The sequence below is a fragment of the Neofelis nebulosa genome, chromosome 7 (assembly GCF_028018385.1).
Source record: "Neofelis nebulosa isolate mNeoNeb1 chromosome 7, mNeoNeb1.pri, whole genome shotgun sequence".
Lineage (NCBI taxonomy): Eukaryota > Metazoa > Chordata > Mammalia > Carnivora > Felidae > Neofelis > Neofelis nebulosa.
The window spans coordinates 75,251,991-75,270,392 of NC_080788.1; the positions used below are offsets into that span (position 1 = coordinate 75,251,991).

Here is an 18,402-nt window from a genome sequence, read left to right on the forward strand (position 1 = left end):
CCCTCCCTCTGGCAGTCTGCAAACTGTAGGTAGCCCCTCAGTCATTCTCAGCCTGCTACGACTAGTAAAGGCGGTACGGACTCGGTCACAAGCCCAGGGGCTGTCCGAGGGAGGGGTTGGTATAAAAGTGGGACCGCGGAGACAGTACCGGGGCTGTCCCTCGGAGAAGGGGAGGGGCTTGCAGGGAAGGGCAAGGGCGGTCCGGGGAAAATCCAGGGTTGAGGTGGGATGGGTAGGAGAGTGGGGAAAGGGGATGTTCAGTGGTGGGGCTCCCTCTAGAAGGCTCAACTGCAAGGAGGGCCCAGAGAGGGATCAGGATGGGAGAAGTGGGAGGGCGGGCCTGGGGCTGAAAAGGGATAGCAGGATATGGAAGGGAGCAGTCTCGGGGGATTCCTCCGGGAGGGTTCCCTGCCTTGAAGGGCGGCTGGAGAAAGGGCAGGACTCGCTTGAGTGGGGCCCAGACCAGCCAGAGTGGAGTCCCTACAGAGTGGGGCTTTCCCGGTGGGGACCAGAGCAAAGCCGACTGGTCTAAATAGAGAAGGCTTTGAGGGAAATAAGGTAACCCCTCGCCTAGGGCTACCCGGAAAGGGGCGGAACCAGCCTAGAGGAAGGCGGGGAGGGGCGCTAGTTTGGAATTTAAGGCCGAGATGCTCTGGGGGCGGAGTCAGGGACCATTTGCCCTTTTCATTGGCTGGGACCTGACTTCCCTCCTGCCCACGCCCCCTGATTTCCTGACCCCAGCCTGTCCTAAACTTAAACCCCTCCCCTTCCCCTGAAACCAGGTTGCAATCCCGCCCTCTTTGCTAGTACTTCCTGTTCCCGACTAACACTGGCGCGGGGCCCGGGGCCGAAGAGTGACCGTGGCCTGAGTGACCTGGGGTGGCTTCGTCGACCTAGTCAGGCCACGAAGCCCGACACCGGGCGGGAGGGGCAGCGCTCAGGCAGCGCACAGCCTGCGCCAGGTCCTGGCGGGCGGCGGGGCTGGGGCTGACTCCTGTCTCAGGATGCCGGGGGAGGAGGAGGAGAGGGCCTTCCTGGCGGCCCGCGAGGAGCTGGCGAGCGCCCTGAGGAAGGATTCCGGGCAGGTGTTTTCCCTGGAGCAACTCCAGCCGCTGCTGGTCACGTCTTTACCGCCAGCAGCCCGTTACCTGCAGCTGGACGCCGCACGCCTGGTCCGCTGCAATGCTCATGGGGAGGTGAGGCCCGGCCCCCGCTCGGGAGGGGGACGTAGGACTTGGGGCCTGGGCGGGGCTCACAGCTCTCCGCTCTCTGACTGCTCCCAGCCCCGAAACTACCTCAACACCCTGTCCACGGCCCTGAACATCCTGGAGAAATACGGCCGCAACCTCCTCAGCCCTCAGCGGCCCCGGTACTGGCGCGGGGTCAAGTTTAATAACCCTGTCTTTCGCAGTACGGTGGATGCTGTTCAGGTGAAGCCCCTGGGCCCCTTATGGGAGAAAGGGACTTGGCCTGGGCTGGGGGGTTGGTAAGAAAGGGCCTGAGGCTGTGCTTAATGGGGAGGGCTCCAGCCCTAGTGGGAAGGGGGCCTGCCTGGTGGTGACTGGTTTGAATGTGTGGTAGGGGGGCCGGGATGTTCTGCGATTATACGGCTACACTGAGGAGCAGCCAGATGGGTTGAGTTTCCCTGAGGGGCAGAAGGAGCCAGACGAGCATCAAGTTGCTACAGTCACACTGGAAGTACTGCTGCTTCGGACAGAGCTCAGCCTGTTGTTACAGGTGAGATGTTAAGGTGTCTCTAGTCCTGAGGACTTAAACACCAGGCCTGGGGAGCCCAGCCTAACTCCATAAGCAGTCTTGCAGACCCTCATGCTGTTGAACCATGGGCATAGTCCACATAGCAACCTGGAAACTCCCCATACTCTTCTTCCTGTGGATGTTGGGAGACCAGGGCTTTGAGGGAGGACCTTGTCCTAGGGCTCTAGGTGGGAACTCTTCTTACCTTGTTTGCAGAATACTCACCCAAGACAACAAGCACTGCAGCAGCTGCTGGAAGAAAAGGTTGATGATGATGTAAAAAAGGTAGGGATGGGGCTCTTAAGACCTGATGAACAAAGGGGATAGGGGTTGTGGGACTGTGTGTCCCCAAACTCTTGCCCATTCCCTGCCCTTTATTTCTCAGATACTGAAGCTCTCCGAGTTTGCCCCCTTGCTGAGAGAGATTGCTCCTGGCCCCCTCAACACGCCCTTTGCCCCAGGTATTATTCATCCTGTAATGGGAGGTGGGGGGCAGTTTCTAGTAGACCATATTGATGGAAATTTGGGGCCCTCCTCTGTTTATCCTTTTTGCCTTTTTGGCTTTTTGTGTGTGTGTGTGTGTGTGTGTGTGTGTGTGTGTGTGTGTGTGAGACAGAGACAGAGCATGAACAGGGGAGGGTCAGAGAGAGGGAGACACAGAATCCGAAACAGGCTCCAGGCTCTGAGCTGTCAGCACAGAGCCCGACGTGGGGCACGAACTCACGGACCACGAGATCATGACCTGAGCCGAAGTCGGCCGCTTAACCGACTGAGCCACCCAGGCGCCCCTATCCTTTTTGCCTTTAAAAAGAGATTAAAATTTTTTCCTTGGGTCTGGATATGTTGAATAGTAGTCTGTAATTTGTTCCCTTCAGCAAATTCAGATTAACTTGGTCTCTTTCAAAAGGATGTTCAGTTTTTCCTCTCCTGTTCTCCAGGCTCCACTCCTGGTCCCTGCTTCCTTTGTGGCTCTGCGCCAGGCACACTGCACTGTTCAACCTGTAAACAGGCCTTGTGCCCGGCTTGTGATCGTCTATTCCATGGACACCCATCCCGTGCCCATCACCTCCGCCAGACCCTGCCTGGGGCCCCACAGACCACCTGCCTGACCCCCAGGTAAGAGATCTTCTCTTCTGAGTGGGAATGAAGTTAAGAGAACTTAGAATTACTTATGTACTATGTGTCAGTTTCTCTGCTAAAAGCTGCTTCATAGAAGGCAGTTAGTTACTGCTTTGCAAGAGATCACAGACATATGAAGCAAATAGCAGTCACAGCCAGATGTTGTGCAAATAGGTAGGAAGAGGAGGAACCTAGCCTAAAGGATCAGCTCAATCAGTAGGATTTTAAGCACCTAGTGTGGGTCAGGCCCTATGTTAGGGGGATAGCTATCACAAGATATGAACTTTAAGATACCATTTTTTTTAAGTTTATTTATTTTGAGAGAGCACAAACAGGTGAGGGACAGAGAGAGAGAGGGAGAGAAAGAGAGAATCTCAAGCAGGCTCCATGCTGTCAACACAGAGCCCAACACGGTGCTCAAACTCACGGACTGAGCCAAAATCAAGAGTCCAAGGCTCAACCAACTGAGCCAACCAGGTGCCCCTAAAATATAATTAAATGTTGAATAGTCTATGGGTATGGACCATTCCAGACAGAGAACAACATGCACAAAGGACAGGGCTTGTATTGTCACACAGAGAATGAGGGATGCCTGGGAATAAGGGACCCAGGCACCAGGGCCCCCTCAGCAGACTGTCTCTGCTTTTTCGTTACAGCTTACCTGCCTCAGCATCACCACGGCCTCAGTCAGCCTCCTTGCTGGCCCTGGGAGATAGCTCTCTCGTGCTTCCCCTGAAAGCTTCCTCTGATCCTGCAAATGCCCGTCTGCCCTGGCACTGTGCTGCCTGTGCCATGCTAAATGAATCTTGGGCAGTGCTCTGTGTGGCCTGTGATCGGCCCCGAGGCTGTAAGGGGTTGGGGCTGACAATGGAGGGTTCCCAAGGAGCTGAGGGCCTAGAATCTGAACTTGCACGGGGTCGGTGGGCCTGCCAAAGCTGCACCTTTGAGAATGAGGCAGCAGCTGTGCTCTGTGCCATATGTGAGCGACCTCGGCTGGCTCAGCCTCCTAGCTTGGTGGTGGATTCTCGGGATACTGGCATTTGCCTGCAGCCCCTTCAGGTAACCTGTTCCTGGCCTTCCCAGCCGTCCCTGTTGTTTATTTGCACCTGTTACCACAGGCCATTCTCGACCTCTTCATCTCCTGTTTTCCTTCAGTTCTTCTGAATCTTCCGCCCTCCCCGCCCCCCGCCCCCCCCCCAAACCTGTCTGTATTTCCATTTTGAGCCTCAGCCAGCTTTCAGTTGGATAATTCTTTTTGCCTTCCCAGCAGGGGGATACTTTGCTCTCCTCTGCCCAGAGTCCAGTCTGGTACTGTATCCACTGTACCTTCTGCAACTCTGGCCCTGGCTGGGTATGTGCTATGTGCAATCGGACCAGCAGCCCCATCCCAGTACCGCACACCCCCCAGCCCCAGGCCAGCTCTTTGGAAGAGCAACTCCCTGAGCCAGGGCCTCCACGACGCCTCAGTGCCCCCCTGCCCAGTTCCTGTGGGGACCCTGAGAAGCAGCGTCAAGACAAGATGCGTGAGGAAGGTCTCCAACTAGTGATCAAGATCCGGGTGAGAATTTGGGCCTGGGATGAGGTAGGGTTGAACTAATGGGGGAAAGGAGGGGCTGCAGTTGATTAATAGAAGTTCTTGTAAACCTAGTCATTAGCAGCAGCTGCCTCTTATTGAACACCGCCTACATGCTGTGCGGTGCTCACGTGATCCATATGTCTGAGCTCAACCACTGTCAGCATTTTGGTTTGGGCTGAGGGTGGGTGGAAGGTGCCCTTCCTGATGGGCCATTTGTCTGGGTGGGACTGTGCCTTAGGAAGGGGAAGCTGCAGGTGCCTGTCCAGAGGAGGTTTTCTCGGCTCTACAGTACTCAGGCACTGAGGTGCCCCTGCAGTGGTTGCGCTCAGAGCTGCCCTACGTGCTGGAGATGGTGGCCGAGCTGGCTGCACAGCAGGACCCGGGCCTGGGTGCCTTTTCCTGTCAGGAAGCCCGGAAAGCCTGGTTGGATCGTCATGGCAATCTTGATGAAGCTGTGGAAGAGTGTGTGAGGGCCCGGCGCAGGAAGGTACCGGCTGTGCTGACAGGGCAGGCAGGGTTGTGGGTCTCAGAGCCTCTCACACTCTCTTGCTTGCCATTTCCCTCTTCACTCCTTCTCTCTACCCCCAATTTTCAGGTGCAGGAGCTCCGGTCCCTGGGCTTTGGGCCTGAAGAGGGGTCTCTTCAAGCATTGTTCCAACATGGTGGTGATGTGGCACGGGCCCTGACTGAGCTACAGCGCCAGCGCCTAGAGCCCTTCCATCAGCGTCTCTGGGACAAGGGCCCTGATCCCACCCCTTCCTGGGATGGGCCAGACAAGCAGGTGCTGGGAGGAGGTGAAGAATCCACTTAGAGGAGCCGGGGAAAGGCCGAGGGGTAGGACTCCTGGGGCCTGACAGCCACTTCTTCCCTCTCCACCTAAATCACCTTGCAGAGTCTGGTCAGACGGCTTTTGGCAGTCTATGCGCTCCCCAGCTGGGGTCGGGCAGAACTGGCACTGTCACTGCTGCAGGAGACACCCAGGAACTATGAGCTGGGCGATGTGGTGGAAGCTGTGAGGCACAGCCAGGACCGGGCCTTCCTGCGCCGCTTGCTGGCCCAGGAGTGTGCTGTGTGTGGCTGGACCCTGCCTCGCAACCGGGTAAGCCTCTTAACTCTGGGACGGCCTTAGAATGACTCTTCCCTTTGGGCCCTGCTCCACTTCTCTTGTCTCCCTTGTCTCTTGTCCTGTCTTTTGCTCTGCAGTTGCCCATGTGCTCCCAGCAGTTTCTAGGAAGGGGAGGGCAGGAATAGGCTACCTCCCCCCACCCCCCCACTTTTTTTTTTTTTTTTTTTTAACCGTTCCACTATAGGAAGTTTCATATGTAGAATAGTATATTTCCTCTCCATGCCCACCCCCCCTGCCCCCATGTATCATTACTGAGATTCTGCAATTATCAGTGTATGGCCAGTCTTTATTCCACTTACACAGAAGATTATTTTGAAACAACTCTTACAGTCTATTTATAAATACTTCAGTATATATTTCTGAAAGGTAAAAGTCTTTGAAAACATACCCACAAATACCATTGGCACACCAAAAAAATTTACCAATAATTTTTTTAATTACCAATTTATTTATGCTGGCTGTGTGTGTTTTTTGTTATTTTTTTACTCTTTATTTTTTCTTTCTTAAAAAAAATTTGTTTTTAAAGTTTACTAATGAATCTTGAGAGAAAGGCAGGGGGTGCCAAGAGAGGAGAGAGAGAATCCCATTGTCAGTGCAGAGCCTGATGCAGGGTGAAGTCAAGGGTGATGAGCTGAAGTCAAGAGTTGGATACTTTGGGGCACCTGGGTGGCTCAGTCGGTTAAGCATATGACTTTGGCTCAGGTCATGATCTCACAGTTCATGAGTTTGAGCCGCGCATCGGGCTCTGTGCTGACAGCTCGGAGCCTGGAGCCTGCTTCGGATTCTGTGTCTCCCTCTCTCTGACCCTCCCCCGTTCATGCTCTGTCTCTGTCTCAAAAATAAATAAACTATAAATAAATAAAATTAAAAATTAAGAAAAAAAAAAAAGAGTTGGATACTTAACCAAATGAGCCACCCAGGCACCCCTTTACTCTTTATTTTAAAATAATTGTAGAGGTGCCTGGGCTGGCTCAGTTGGTTAGGCATCCGACTTTGGCTTAGGTCATGATCTTGTGGTTGGTGTGTGTCAGGTTGGTGGGTGCTGACAGCTCGGAGCCTGGAGCCTACTTCGAATCTGTGTCTCCCTCTCTCTCTGCCCCTCCCCTGCTCGTGCTCTGTCTCTCTCAGAAATAAACATTAAAAGCAATAATGATAAAATAAAATAATTGTAGATTCACAGGAAGTTGTAAAAATAGTAGAGTCCTGTGTGTGTGTGTTTTAATGATTTATTTTTTAATTTATATCCAAGGTAGCATATAGCGCAACAATGATTTCAGGAGTAGATTCCTTAAGGCCCCTTACCCATTTAGCCCGTCCCCCCTCCCACAACCCCTCCAGCAACCCTCAATTTGTTCTCCATATTTAAGAGTCTCTTATGTTTTGTCCCTCTCCCTGTTTTTATATTATTTTTGCTTCCCTTCCCTTATGTTCATCTGTTCTGTATCTTAAAGTCCTCATATGAGTGAAGTCATATGATATTTGTCTTTCTCTAATTTCACTTAGCATAATGCCCTCTAGTTCCCTCCAATAGTTGCAAATGGCAAGATTTCATTCTTTTTGATTCCCGAGTAATACTCCATTGTATATATATACCACATCTTCTTTATCCATTCATTCATTGACGGACATCTGGGCTCTTTGCATACCTTGGCTGTTGTTGATGGTGCTGCTATAAACATTGGAGTGCATGTGCCCCTTTGAAACAGCATACCTGTATCCCTTGGATAAATACCTAGTAGTGCAATTGCTGGGTCATAGGGTAGTTCTATTTTTAATTTTTGAGGAAACTTCATACTGTTTTCCAGAGTGGCTGCACCAGTCTGCATTCCCACCAGCAGTGCAAAGAGATCCTCTTTCTCTGCATCCCCTCTAACATCTGTTGTTGCCTGAGTTGTTAATGTTAGCCATTCTGGTAGGTTGAGGTGGTATCTTATTGTGGTTTTGATTTGTATTTCCCTGATGATGAGTGATATTGAGCATTTTTTCATGTGTTGGTTGGCCATCTGGATGTCTTCGGAGAAGTGTCTATTCATGTCTTTTGCCCATTTCTTCACCAAGTGTTGAGTTTGATAAGTTCTTTATAGATTTTGGATACTAACCCTTTATCTGAATTGTCATTTGCAAATATCTTCTCCCATTCCATCAGTTGCCTTTTAGTTTTGCTGATTGTTTCCTTCACTGTGCAAAAACTTTTCATTTTGATGAGGTCCCAATAGTTCATTATTTCCCAAGTCCTGTGTGTTCTTTACCCACCTTCCCCCAATGATGACATCTTATATAATTATACAATATATATAAATATAAATATATAATCTTATATAATTATCGTACTGTATCAAGACCAGGAAATAAACATTGGCACAATGTTAGCAAATTGCAGATCTTGTTCATTTTTCACATGGATGTGTGAGTGTGGCTCTGCAGTTTTATTCCACTTACAGGTTCATGTAACCACTGAGACACAGATTGTTCCATCACCACAAAGGAACTCCCTCATACAACCTCTTTATAGTTGTAACTTTCTTCCCTTTCTCCTATCACCTGACAATATCTAGCTTGTTCTCCATCTGTATGGTTTTGTCAGTTCAGAAATGTTATTTGTTTGTTTCCTTTTAATTGAATGTGAATGCCTTTGGAGGGCAGTCTTCCATTTACTTTAGGCTTCACCGTTGTCTCTTTTCTTCCAACTAATGACAGTCTTTAGACATTTGGATTGCCTGCCAGGCACTTGTTTGCATTAAGGGTTGCTACCTTGCCCGGTTGTTAATTAGACCCTGGTTTCTCAGTGGACACCTGGCTAATGCCTCTTCCCCAGGCTGGCGGCTATGGCTTCAGACCCCCTCCTCTCCCTGCCTCACCCTATAGATGCAGGCCCTGACTTCCTGTGAGTGCACCATCTGTCCTGACTGCTTCCGCCAGCACTTTACCATCGCCTTGAAGGAGAAGCACATCACAGACATGGTGTGCCCTGCCTGTGGCCGCCCTGACCTCACCGATGACACACAGTTGCTCAGCTACTTCTCTACCCTTGACATTCAGGTACTTCAGTCCCTAGGACTTGGGGTGCCCTGGGCTTTGAACAGGAACCCTGCCCATCCACCACTTCTGCATCCTGTCCTCAGCTCCGGGAGAGCCTGGAGCCAGATGCCTATGCACTATTTCACAAGAAGCTGACTGAGGGTGTGCTGATGCGAGACCCTAAGTTCTTGTGGTGTGCCCAAGTAAGTGGCCTACCCAGGGCAGCTGACTGGAGGGATGGAGGAGGGATGGAGGTGCCAGGTCAGGCCTGAGATAGCTTTATGTTCTTGTACCCACAGTGCTCCTTTGGCTTCATATATGAACGAGAGCAGCTGGAGGCGACATGTCCCCAGTGTCACCAGACCTTCTGTGTGCGCTGTAAGCGCCAGGTGAGGCACATTCATCCTTTCAGAAATAACTTGCTAAAGCTGCTAGCAGGTCCTATGTCAGACTTGGGATGTGCTGAAGCACAGAACAGACATGAACTCCGGGCTCAAAGAGCTTACAGACTCCAGGAAAGGAGGGAGGGAGGCTGAGGAGGAGGGGCAGTGAAAGAAAGATAAGGTAAAGGAGGAAGGAAGGGAGAGAGCATAAGTACACGTGGCATTAAATTCTACAAAGAAAACACAGGAGTCTGAGATTAGGAATAACAGAATGGACCTACTTAGGTTGGAGAGGTCAGACAAGTCTTCTCTCAAATGGTTTAATTTAAGCTCAGGCCTGAAAGTTAAGAAGAAGCCAATTATGCAAAGGATATTCGGGACAAAAAGAGCAACACATGGAAAGGCCAAAGTCAGAAAAAGTGGTGTGCGGTTGGAGCCCCAAGATCAAGGGTGAGAGTGGTGGGTGGTCAGAGAGGAGCTAGCTGCCAGATCCGGAGAGGCCATGGGGCCAAGTGAGGAAGGTATTTGCCTTTTATTTTAAGACTAAGCTAGGGGTGATACTCTTTCATTTACCTGTTAAAAAGTTTAATATCTGAAAAAAGTTTAATATTTGAGTGCTCACTTTGGCAGCACATATTCTAAAAAGTTTAATGTTTGATACCAAAAAGTTCTATTACAAAACACGTTAATAAAATGAACACCTGAGACCCCACCACTAGATCTCAAGACTAGAACACTCCAAAAAAACCCCAAACAAACCACACACACAACTAGAACACTCCCAGTACTGCTGAAGCTGCCTGCCTTATACTCTGAAAGACATTTTGGCTGCAGGGTAGAGCATGCACCATAGGGGAGCAGGAATGGAGGAATAGAGACCACTAATTGAGGCAACACCTGACCTGGCCTGGAGTAGAATGGCCAGAGGAGGGATGAAGAAAAAGGGGACAGGGTTGAGATAGGCCTGGGTGGTGGGAATAAGACCTGCCGGTGAACATGTGCTGGTACGAGGAGGCCAAAGAACCAAGGCTGGCCCCTCAGTTTGAGATTGAAGCAAATGGTGAATGGCAGTGCCATAAACGAAGCCAGGGACCTCTAGATCTGAGAGGAGGGGTGGCCCTTAAGAAGGGCCCGGGGTGGGGTTTTCACGTGAAGCTTGCTTTCCCTCCTGCAGTGGGAGGAGCAGCACCGAGGCCGGAGCTGTGAGGATTTCCAGAACTGGAAACGCACCAATGACCCAGAGTACCAGGCCCAGGGCCTGGCCATGTATCTTCAGGAGAATGGCATTGGTAAGGTCCTGTTAGGCCTGTGTGCCCACTCATAAGTCACTGCCAGTGGCTCTCTTCCTGAGGACCTTGCGGAGCAGTGACAGCCCCAGCCCTGACCTGCTGTCCCTTACAGATTGCCCCAAGTGCAAGTTCTCGTATGCTCTGGCCCGAGGAGGCTGCATGCACTTTCACTGCACCCAGTGCCGCCACCAGTTCTGCAGTGGCTGCTACAATGCCTTTTACGCCAAGAATGTGAGCCCAGAGAATGGGGGTGGAAGGGATAGAAGGGTGGGAGGCTGCTACTGGGTGTGAGGGGCAAAGACATTGAGGAGTCGCCTAGGGGAAGAGAAGAGGAAGCCAATGGGGTGTAAAGCACCTCTCTCTGTCCCCTCTCCCCTTTCACTTGCTCCAGACCCTCCAATGTCTCCATCTTCCCCCATCCCTACACCCCTCATGCAGGGGTTCTGAGAAGCCAGGACCCCAGCAGTCTCCAACTTCCTCTCTCCCATCTGGGTTTCTGCCAGAAATGTCCAGACCCTAACTGCAGGGTGAAAAAGTCCCTACATGGCCACCACCCACGAGACTGCCTCTTCTACCTGCGGGACTGGACTGCTCTCCGGCTCCAGAAGCTGCTACAGGTCAGGGGTGGCCAGCCTGGCTGGGTTTGTGAGTTGCCCAGGGTAGGAGGCAGGGCTCAGGGTGGCAAGAAAGGAAAGGTTCTGTGCTGGGAAATTCAGTGGGCTGGCATCAAGGGGATCCTAATGCCCATCCGTCTGCCCCTCCTCAGGACAATAATGTCATGTTCAACACAGAGCCCCCAGCAGGAGCCCGGGCAGTTCCTGGTGGTGAGTGTCAGGACAAGCCTTGGAGAAGGGGTGAGGGTGGGCTGGGCTTCCACTGTATGGTGGGTAAAGGGGACAGTTGGGTCTGTGGTCAGAGTCCATCCTGTGCTTACTTGTGTGCTTCTTAGCGAGTTAACCTCTCTGGACCTTGTTTCTTCCTCTGTGACATGGGAGTAATATCTCCTTTGCAGCTAAGCTATTTTACCTGAGGGCCTAGCAGTTGATACTAATTTTCTTCTCCCATTCCCAAAGGATGATGATTCATTAGTTAACTCAAGCAGTATTTAATGAGACTTGGTAGTTGCACTGTTTTAGGTTCCATGAGGGTGACAGAAAGATGTTACATATGGTTCTAACCTACCCCACCTCTTATTTCCATAAAGTAAGACCTTCACAGACTAAGTTAACTGGGCAAGAGCTAAATTGCAACTAGAAGAGTTGTCCCAAGAGAGTATGTGATAATAAAAAAAGAGAGAGAGTATGTGATTATGGACCAAAAGCAAGCCTATATAAAAGCAGGGTCAGCAAGGCCCCTGCTTCTGTTATCAGGCTTGGTCTGTTGCGATGGTATCTCTAATTGCATCCCTCCCCACCACTACCACTGTTAAAGCAGTCCCCTCCCTGGAGGCTGCCTCCCATGCCTCCATTGATACCCCAGTTCTCCCGGGGCTTTGTGGTCAGTGACCTCCTCCCAACAAAAGGGTCCCTTCCTTCCCTTACCCTTAGGTGGCTGCCGAGTGATGGAGCAGAAGGAGGTTCCTAATGGGTTCCGGGATGAAGCCTGTGGCAAGGAGACTCCAGCTGGCCATGCTGGCCTCTGCCAGTGAGTATCAGCAGGAGCATAGTGTTGGGCGGGGCGGTGAGGGGTTGGGGGGGGGGGGGACGTGCAGGAGGGCTGAGGATACGCATGGGTAGTAAAGGAGGTCTCTGGGAGTAGTAGGTCCTGCAGGGAAAGTGAGGGAAGGGCTCTCTGGGCAAGGGCATGGCTAGGTAATAGCAGGCAGTGTGCACAGGGGGACAGTGCCTACAAGTGCAACTGGCAAGAGTTGTCAGTCTTGTTCGTCTGAGTATGCCAGTGCCCAGCAAGGTGTTGGGCACACTCAGTTAATACTAGCCAAATGGAAGAACAAATATTCCACCCTGTCATCTCCCCAGGGCACACTACAAAGAGTATCTTGTGAGTCTCATCAATGCCCACTCACTGGACCCAGCCACCCTGTATGAGGTGGAGGAGCTGGAGACGGCTGCTGAGCGCTACCTGCATGTGCGCCCTCAGCCAGCAGCTGGGGAAGATGCCCCTGCCTACCACGCCCGCCTGTTACAGGTAAGGCTTCCCTCCAGCCTCGCCTCTGACCCCACACTCTAGAAAGAAGTCCCCTGTCCAGCTTGTGTCTGAGTTTTAAACTTCCAGTATCATCTCTCTCCTTCTGCAGAAGCTGATGGAAGAAGTGCCCTTGGGACAAAGTATCCCTCGCAGGAGGAAGTAGCTGAGGGCAAGGATCCTCATGAGGGTCTCATGGCCCAGCCTCCTCAGGAACAGCTCCAGCACCAATAAAGAGGCATCTCCTTGCCCAGGCTTCTTGGTGGTCCTTCTTCCTGGCCCCACCATCTGGGGCACCAGGGAAAGAGGGGGGTGAACACAGCTTTGCCGAAAGGGTCACCTGCAGCCTACCACCTGACCATTCTTGGACTCAGGGCTAGGAAGGAATTGACACCATGGATGGCCAAGGAGCCCCTCTCCCCAGCCAGCCCCTTGGCCTGGGCATTCTCCTCCCCTGCCTCCTTTGTTCTTTCATGGAATTCAGTTGATATTTGAGGTCACCTAATAGACACCAAGCAGGCACGATGGGGGAACACAGATGCACCGGTGGTACAGGGCTAGCCAGAGGCCTCAGGCCAGACTCCAGGACACTGGCCTCCCTGGGAAGCAGCAGTGTTAACAGAGATCAAAGAGCATCTAAGGGAGGAGGGGACTGAGCCTGAGCGGGAAGGGGGCCCTCTTGTGTCCGACAGTGGGATTCCAACAGTGAGGTTCTCAGATGCTGCTTCCCCCTGGAGGCAAGCCGTTGCCCTGCAGCTCAAGCCACGTGATTTCTGAGAAAAGGCCCTTCCTGGAGGAGAACTGAAACTTAGGGTGGGGACTGTAGAAAGGGGCGGAGAGATCAGGAAGCTGCCTAGACGGCTGCCGAGCTGAGGTCAGCTGGGTCCTGGGACAGCCAGCAAGCCGCTCAGGTAAGATCAGCGGACATCCGGATGTCAGCGTGGGTCTAGAGCTAGAGGGCCCGGCCGGATTGGAGGGGGGGGGGGGGGGCGGGGGCTCCTGGGGCCCCTCTGCCAAACAGGAATATACAGACCGCCTGTGAGCCAGGACATAGGGGGTTTGGCCTGAGTGAGAGAGTGACTGGGGACCACTGTCCCCAGCCCTATAGGCAAAGAACAGGAGGTCCCTGCTGTGGGTTGTTCAGGGAAGTCAGCCCCGGCTCCAGCTGACCCTGTTTGTTTTCTTGCTTTCTGGCCCTGCCCACTTCCGCTGGAGCTCTGCCCCACCTACCCCAGAGGCAAGAGGAGGGGACAGATGGGGGTCAAAGGATAGGTTGTGGGGGTGGTGGGTGAGGGATCTATGAAGCATCTTGCAAACAGATACTGCCTTCGCAGATGCTTGGGGCAGAGACCGGGCCTCTCCCCAGGAACCACACCAAGAGAGTTCTCTTCCAGACAACAGATTCCTGAAAAGTCAGTTTTAAGACTGCTTTAAGACAGTTTTAAGACCAGCGCCTAGGGTTTCCTTCCAGTTGTCGGAGCTTGGGATGTTAGGGTGTGTTTTTTGGTTACTAGTGATGGCAGAAAGAAACGGTTTGGCCTCAGGGAATTGTGAGAAATGTCCACAGGCAAAAGGTGGATGGGGTCTCTGGGGGCCCTTGCCAGAATTCAACCCCAGTGGTCAGGATCTCTGCAGATGTTCCCTCCTGAAGTATCAGTTCCACTGATGCTGCCTGCTGCTCTTGTCCCCAGGATGGCATCGGGCCGGGCACGCTGCACCCGAAAGCTGCGGAACTGGGTGGTGGAGCAAGTGGAGAGCGGGCAGTTCCCGGGGGTGTGCTGGGACGATGCAGCTAAGACCATGTTCCGGATTCCTTGGAAGCATGCGGGCAAGCAGGACTTCCGGGAGGACCAGGATGCCGCTTTCTTCAAGGTGAATGGGCCTGGAAACCAGCCCCTCCGAGGGAGGGGTGGAGTAGACACAATCTCTCACCCTCAAGAGGTATACCTGTGTTTCAGATAAAGGGGAGATGGGAGGGTAGAGCCAGCCACATTGTTGTCACAGCCCAAAACAAAATGAAAATTCAAAAATTGTTGAGGATTTCAAGACAGCAGCAGCAGAGCGGGGACCTGAGCACTGGGCCTTCTGTGCAGGTGCTCAGGCCGCAGGTGCCCGCAGCCGGCTGTAGGAGAGGGTCAGCTGGGCAGGGTAACATGCTGTCTCCTCTTTACTTCCTGTGCTTCTCAGGCATGGGCGATATTTAAGGGGAAGTACAAGGAGGGAGACACAGAAGGCCCTGCTATCTGGAAGACCCGTCTGCGCTGTGCTCTCAACAAGAGCCCTGAATTTGAGGAGGTTCCTGAAAATGGCCATAGGGATGGAGCTGAGCCCTACAAGGTGTATCGGCTGCTGCCATCGGGGACCCTCCCTGGTGGGTGTCCCCTTGCCCAGCCGCTCCTAGAATCAGCAGACGTGGACAGGGGGAGGATGGAGATAGGAGGTTTCTGGGAGGGTGGTGGGCCTCCCTCCAGGCCCCTCAGTCAGAGTTCTGCCCTGTCCCTGGGGTACTCCTACCCACGTTCCCCTGCCTGGTCCTGCACATTCTTTCACTGTCTCCTCTCTCCCTTACCCTCTGTTCACACTTAAGGCTCTGACCTTTTTCCCCCTCCACAATATTCCACAGCCCAGCCAGGGACCCAGAAATCACCATCAAAGCGACATTACAGTTCTGTGTCCTCTGAGAGGGAAGAGGATGAGGGTACCACAAAGAACTGCATACTCAGTCCCTCTTTGATTGAGGATCCCCTCAAAAACGTAAGAGCTGGGGAGGGAACGGAGTGGGCCTGAGGGCAGGAGAGTAAACTAGGGGAGAGGTCAGCCAACGAATAGACACTGTGTCTGCAGGAGGAGGTGGGGGCCAGTGGGGAAGCAGGCCATTCAGAATTTGGGAGCAGCAGCAGCAGCAACAGCCCTGAGCCTCAGGAAGGTACCACCTCCCCTGCCTCTGTGTTGTTCCCCTACAGCCACTCCCTCTGGCCCTTGGATTCCCCAGTCCCCATCCGAATGACATTCCTCTGCTTCCCTTATAGGTACAGACACAACAGAAGCCCCTTTACAAGGAGATCAGGTGTCATTGGAGAGTCTGCCCCCTCCAGACTCAGGTGTGTGGTGTTTCTGACTCCTCTCTGCTCTCTGTCCCCCCAGGTTGTCTCCCTGTAGCTACGCATGCATTATCAAGGATGGCGGGGCTTGCAGGAAACAGGGCCCACCTTATCCAGACAGAGGCATTGCTTTCCAGGCAGGACACCTGGGCAGACTCCAACCTCCCAACAGCTCACTTCTCAAAAATACTCCTCATGTTCTCTCTCCCTCCCTCTCTCTCTCTCTCTCTTTTTTCTCAAAATGAATAAATAAACTTAAAAAAGGGGGTGGGGTGGGTGAAGGGAGCGCTTGGGTAGCTCGGTTGGTTAAGCGTCCCACTCTTGGTTTTGGCTCAGGTCATGATCTCATGGTTTGTGGGATTGAGCCTGGCGTTGGGCTCTGAGTTGAGAGCGTCTAGCCCGCTTGGGATTCTCTCTCTGCAGCCCCCCTCAAAATGAATAAATAAACTTTTTAAAAAGTATCCCCTATGCACTCTGTTCCCTGGAAATTCACTTTGAGACATTCATTTCTGTGGGTCAAGTGGAGACCTAGTCTTCGGGACTTTCTTATAAACCGTAAGACCCTGGGCGTTAAGCCTTGAGGCCTCAGTGGGCATTTGTGTATCAGCTACCCTCGTGAGTGATGGCAAAGCCTCACAGGATGCCCCCTGGCTGGTAAGGTTGGTGAGAGGGCAGATGGGGAGGGAAGTGCCTTCTCTAACCGCAGAAGGTCAAACTGCTACCCCTGCCCTTGCTTGTGTTCCCTCTGGGCCTCACGTTTCTCACCAGCAAAATGAGGATGTGGGGTTTGCCAGTGGCCCCTCCTCATTCCCCAGGACCTGGTGCTGGCCGGGTGGACCCCTGGGGTGAAGCACAGGTGCAGCTGGCCGTTCTCTGTTCACAGACTACTCGCTGCTGCTTACCTTCATCTACGGTGGGCGCGTGGTGGGCGAAGCCCAGGTGCAGAGCCTGGACTGCCGCCTTGTGGCTGAGCCCTCAGGCTCCCAGTATGGGATGGAGCAGGTGGTGTTTCCCAAGCCTGACCCACGAGAGCCCACCCAGCGCCTGCTGAGCCAGATTGAGAGAGGTGTCCTAGTAGCCAGCAACTCCAGAGGCCTCTTTGTGCAGCGTCTCTGCCCCATCCCCATCTCCTGGAACGCGCCCCAGGCACCACCCGGTCCAGGCCCGCATCTGCTGCCCAGCAATGAGTGCGTGGAGCTCTTCAGAACCACCTACTTCTGCAGAGGTGAGGCTGTTCCAGTTGAGCTGAGCCCCTGCCCCCATCTCTTAGGACCCCCTGGGACCTTGCAGGCTCTGCCACCACCCTGTGTTCCTTCCAGTAGATCCTTCATTACAGCCCAGGCATGGCACCCTGCACTTGAGCGGTGCACACACATCCTGTGGGGCCCTGTGCTCAGCCCTGGCAGCTGTCTGGCAGCCAGCCTTCCCCAGCCAAGGTCTTGGAAGATGAGGCTCGGATGCAGCTCAGCACACAAGTCACATGTTGGGGACTGCCACCACATGGCAGCATGCAGTAACGGGAAGGTGCACCTCGCGGCCCTCTCCTGCATATGCACTTGCACGGGCCGGCCCCATATTTGGGACAGCTCGCACACCTCCCACACACTAGCCCTGCTGCACCCCGGGCAGCTCCTCGGGTTGTCCTTCTCCCGTTCGCCCCTGCCTGGGATTCCATTTCCTGCCTCCATTCACCTCTAAATCTCACCTTGGGAGTGGAAGCCAGGAGTACAGGGGACGCAGAGTGGGAGTGTTGCAGGGCCACGCATGCCCTCGGCAGACAGGGTGCGAGCAGACAATAGAGGTGGGGACACTTCTATGTTAGCAGCCCGGGCTGCTGCCTTGAGGACTCTAAGCTCTTCCAGCAGAGAGCTTTGAGGGTGTATAAAAATCGGTTACCTCTAAATACTTCTTACTTGAAAAAGGGGCACCTTTTCCTCCTTGCACATGGGTGAGTAGCAGCTTAGTTGCTGGCATCCCTCCTGGTATGAGGCAACAGCCGTGACCCAGCAGCTCCCGCTCTGGCTTTGGTCTCCATTTGGCCCCACACCCACCCCTTTTTCTCCATGATGGGTCCCTCTCTATTCCCTCCCTGCCTGTGGCCTCTGCCTTCTTTCTTCCAACCCTTGATCCTTTCTCTTTCATCAGACCTGGCCAGGTACTTCCAGGGCCTGGGCCCCCCACCCAAGTTCCAGGTGACTCTGAACTTCTGGGAGGAGAGCCCTGGCCCCAGCCACACCCCGAAGAGTCTTATCACAGTGCAGGTGAGTTCAGGGCAAGGGAAGACTAGCCTGCCTGTGTGAGTGGGGTGTAGGGGGTTCCAGGTGGAGAAGGGCCTTTGGTTGGCGGGGAGGAACTCCTGGGGGTATGTCTGCCCCAGCTGTGCTCATGATACTCTCCCCCACCTTTCCCGGCACAGATGGAGCAGGCCTTTGCCCGACGTTTACTGGAGGAGACTCCTGAGGAGCAGGCAGCCGCTCTCTCCCTGCTGCAGAGCCTGGGAGACCCGCCTTCCTCCTCTTCGCTCTGTTCCTCCTATCTCCTTTGAAAGAAACTCATTCTCCACACTGTTGACCTGGCTCCCTTGGTGATCATTCTCGGTGGTTGTCTGTGATGGTTGTGTCCTTGAACTGCTCGTGTACCTGGCTGGTGGAGAACTGAAGGATGATTTTTATCCTTTTTTTAAGTTTAAGATATACCCTCTTTCATTTCTGAGAAACTGAATTGGGAAAAGTCCAAATGGTGTGAACTCAGAGGACCTTTCCTGCTTCCCCCAACCCTAAAGCCAAGCACTTTATATTTTCTTCTTAGATGTTCACTGGGGATTTAAAATAAAACTTTATTGAAAGAGGAGTCATTATCTGCTTTGTTGGGATGAAAAGGTAGGTAGCAGGGG

General features: G+C 53.1%; 2 protein-coding genes across 9 annotated transcripts; both read left to right on the top strand.

The window, feature by feature from the left end:
- The first annotated feature begins 6 nt into the window (after window positions 1–6).
- RNF31 (ring finger protein 31) lies at window positions 7–12,657 on the top strand. 4 transcript variants are annotated; one of them, XM_058738611.1, is made up of 22 exons: window positions 7–115; window positions 783–1,196; window positions 1,284–1,430; window positions 1,582–1,737; window positions 1,972–2,040; window positions 2,141–2,216; window positions 2,694–2,871; window positions 3,531–3,933; window positions 4,142–4,432; window positions 4,689–4,937; window positions 5,046–5,231; window positions 5,343–5,549; window positions 8,442–8,615; window positions 8,699–8,797; window positions 8,894–8,983; window positions 10,152–10,266; window positions 10,379–10,497; window positions 10,770–10,883; window positions 11,033–11,090; window positions 11,814–11,910; window positions 12,243–12,411; window positions 12,521–12,657. In XM_058738611.1, the coding sequence occupies exons 2-22, from the start codon at window positions 1,005–1,007 to the stop codon at window positions 12,572–12,574; spliced, it is 3,243 nt and encodes a 1,080-aa protein (XP_058594594.1). In that variant the 5' UTR covers window positions 7–115; window positions 783–1,004; the 3' UTR covers window positions 12,575–12,657. The 4 variants fall into 4 exon arrangements, 3 of the variants coding, with proteins under 3 accessions (XP_058594594.1, XP_058594596.1, XP_058594595.1); XM_058738613.1 differs by having other exon boundaries at window positions 4,145–4,432; XM_058738612.1 differs by having other exon boundaries at window positions 9–73.
- A 136-nt stretch (window positions 12,658–12,793) lies between these two features.
- Window positions 12,794–18,359, top strand: IRF9 (interferon regulatory factor 9). 5 transcript variants are annotated; one of them, XR_009264333.1, is made up of 9 exons: window positions 13,381–13,820; window positions 14,100–14,280; window positions 14,596–14,779; window positions 15,032–15,162; window positions 15,253–15,334; window positions 15,438–15,509; window positions 16,393–17,033; window positions 17,655–17,770; window positions 17,926–18,078. XR_009264333.1 is itself a non-coding variant. In XM_058738623.1 (9 exons), the coding sequence occupies exons 1-9, from the start codon at window positions 13,708–13,710 to the stop codon at window positions 18,052–18,054; spliced, it is 1,350 nt and encodes a 449-aa protein (XP_058594606.1). In that variant the 5' UTR covers window positions 13,402–13,707; the 3' UTR covers window positions 18,055–18,359. The 5 variants fall into 5 exon arrangements, 1 of the variants encoding a protein (XP_058594606.1); XM_058738623.1 differs by having other exon boundaries at window positions 13,402–13,820; window positions 16,393–16,734; window positions 17,926–18,359; XR_009264332.1 differs by lacking the exon at window positions 13,381–13,820 and adding an exon at window positions 12,794–13,319 and having other exon boundaries at window positions 16,393–17,770; window positions 17,926–17,958.
- The last annotated feature ends 43 nt before the right edge of the window (window positions 18,360–18,402 follow it).

Bases quoted from the DNA above. Each gene is read 5' to 3' on its own strand.
- RNF31 (XM_058738611.1), top strand. From the start codon at position 1,005: ATGCCGGGGGAGGAGGAGGAGAGGGCCTTCCTGGCGGCCCGCGAGGAG. The intron at 2,041-2,140 runs GTAGGGATGGGG...TTTATTTCTCAG, and splicing joins TTGATGATGATGTAAAAAAG to ATACTGAAGCTCTCCGAGTT. The intron at 8,798-8,893 runs GTAAGTGGCCTA...TTGTACCCACAG, and splicing joins AGTTCTTGTGGTGTGCCCAA to TGCTCCTTTGGCTTCATATA.
- IRF9 (XM_058738623.1), top strand. From the start codon at position 13,708: ATGAAGCATCTTGCAAACAGATACTGCCTTCGCAGATGCTTGGGGCAG. The intron at 13,821-14,099 runs GTCAGTTTTAAG...TCTTGTCCCCAG, and splicing joins AGACAACAGATTCCTGAAAA to GATGGCATCGGGCCGGGCAC. The intron at 15,335-15,437 runs GTACCACCTCCC...CTTCCCTTATAG, and splicing joins CAGCCCTGAGCCTCAGGAAG to GTACAGACACAACAGAAGCC.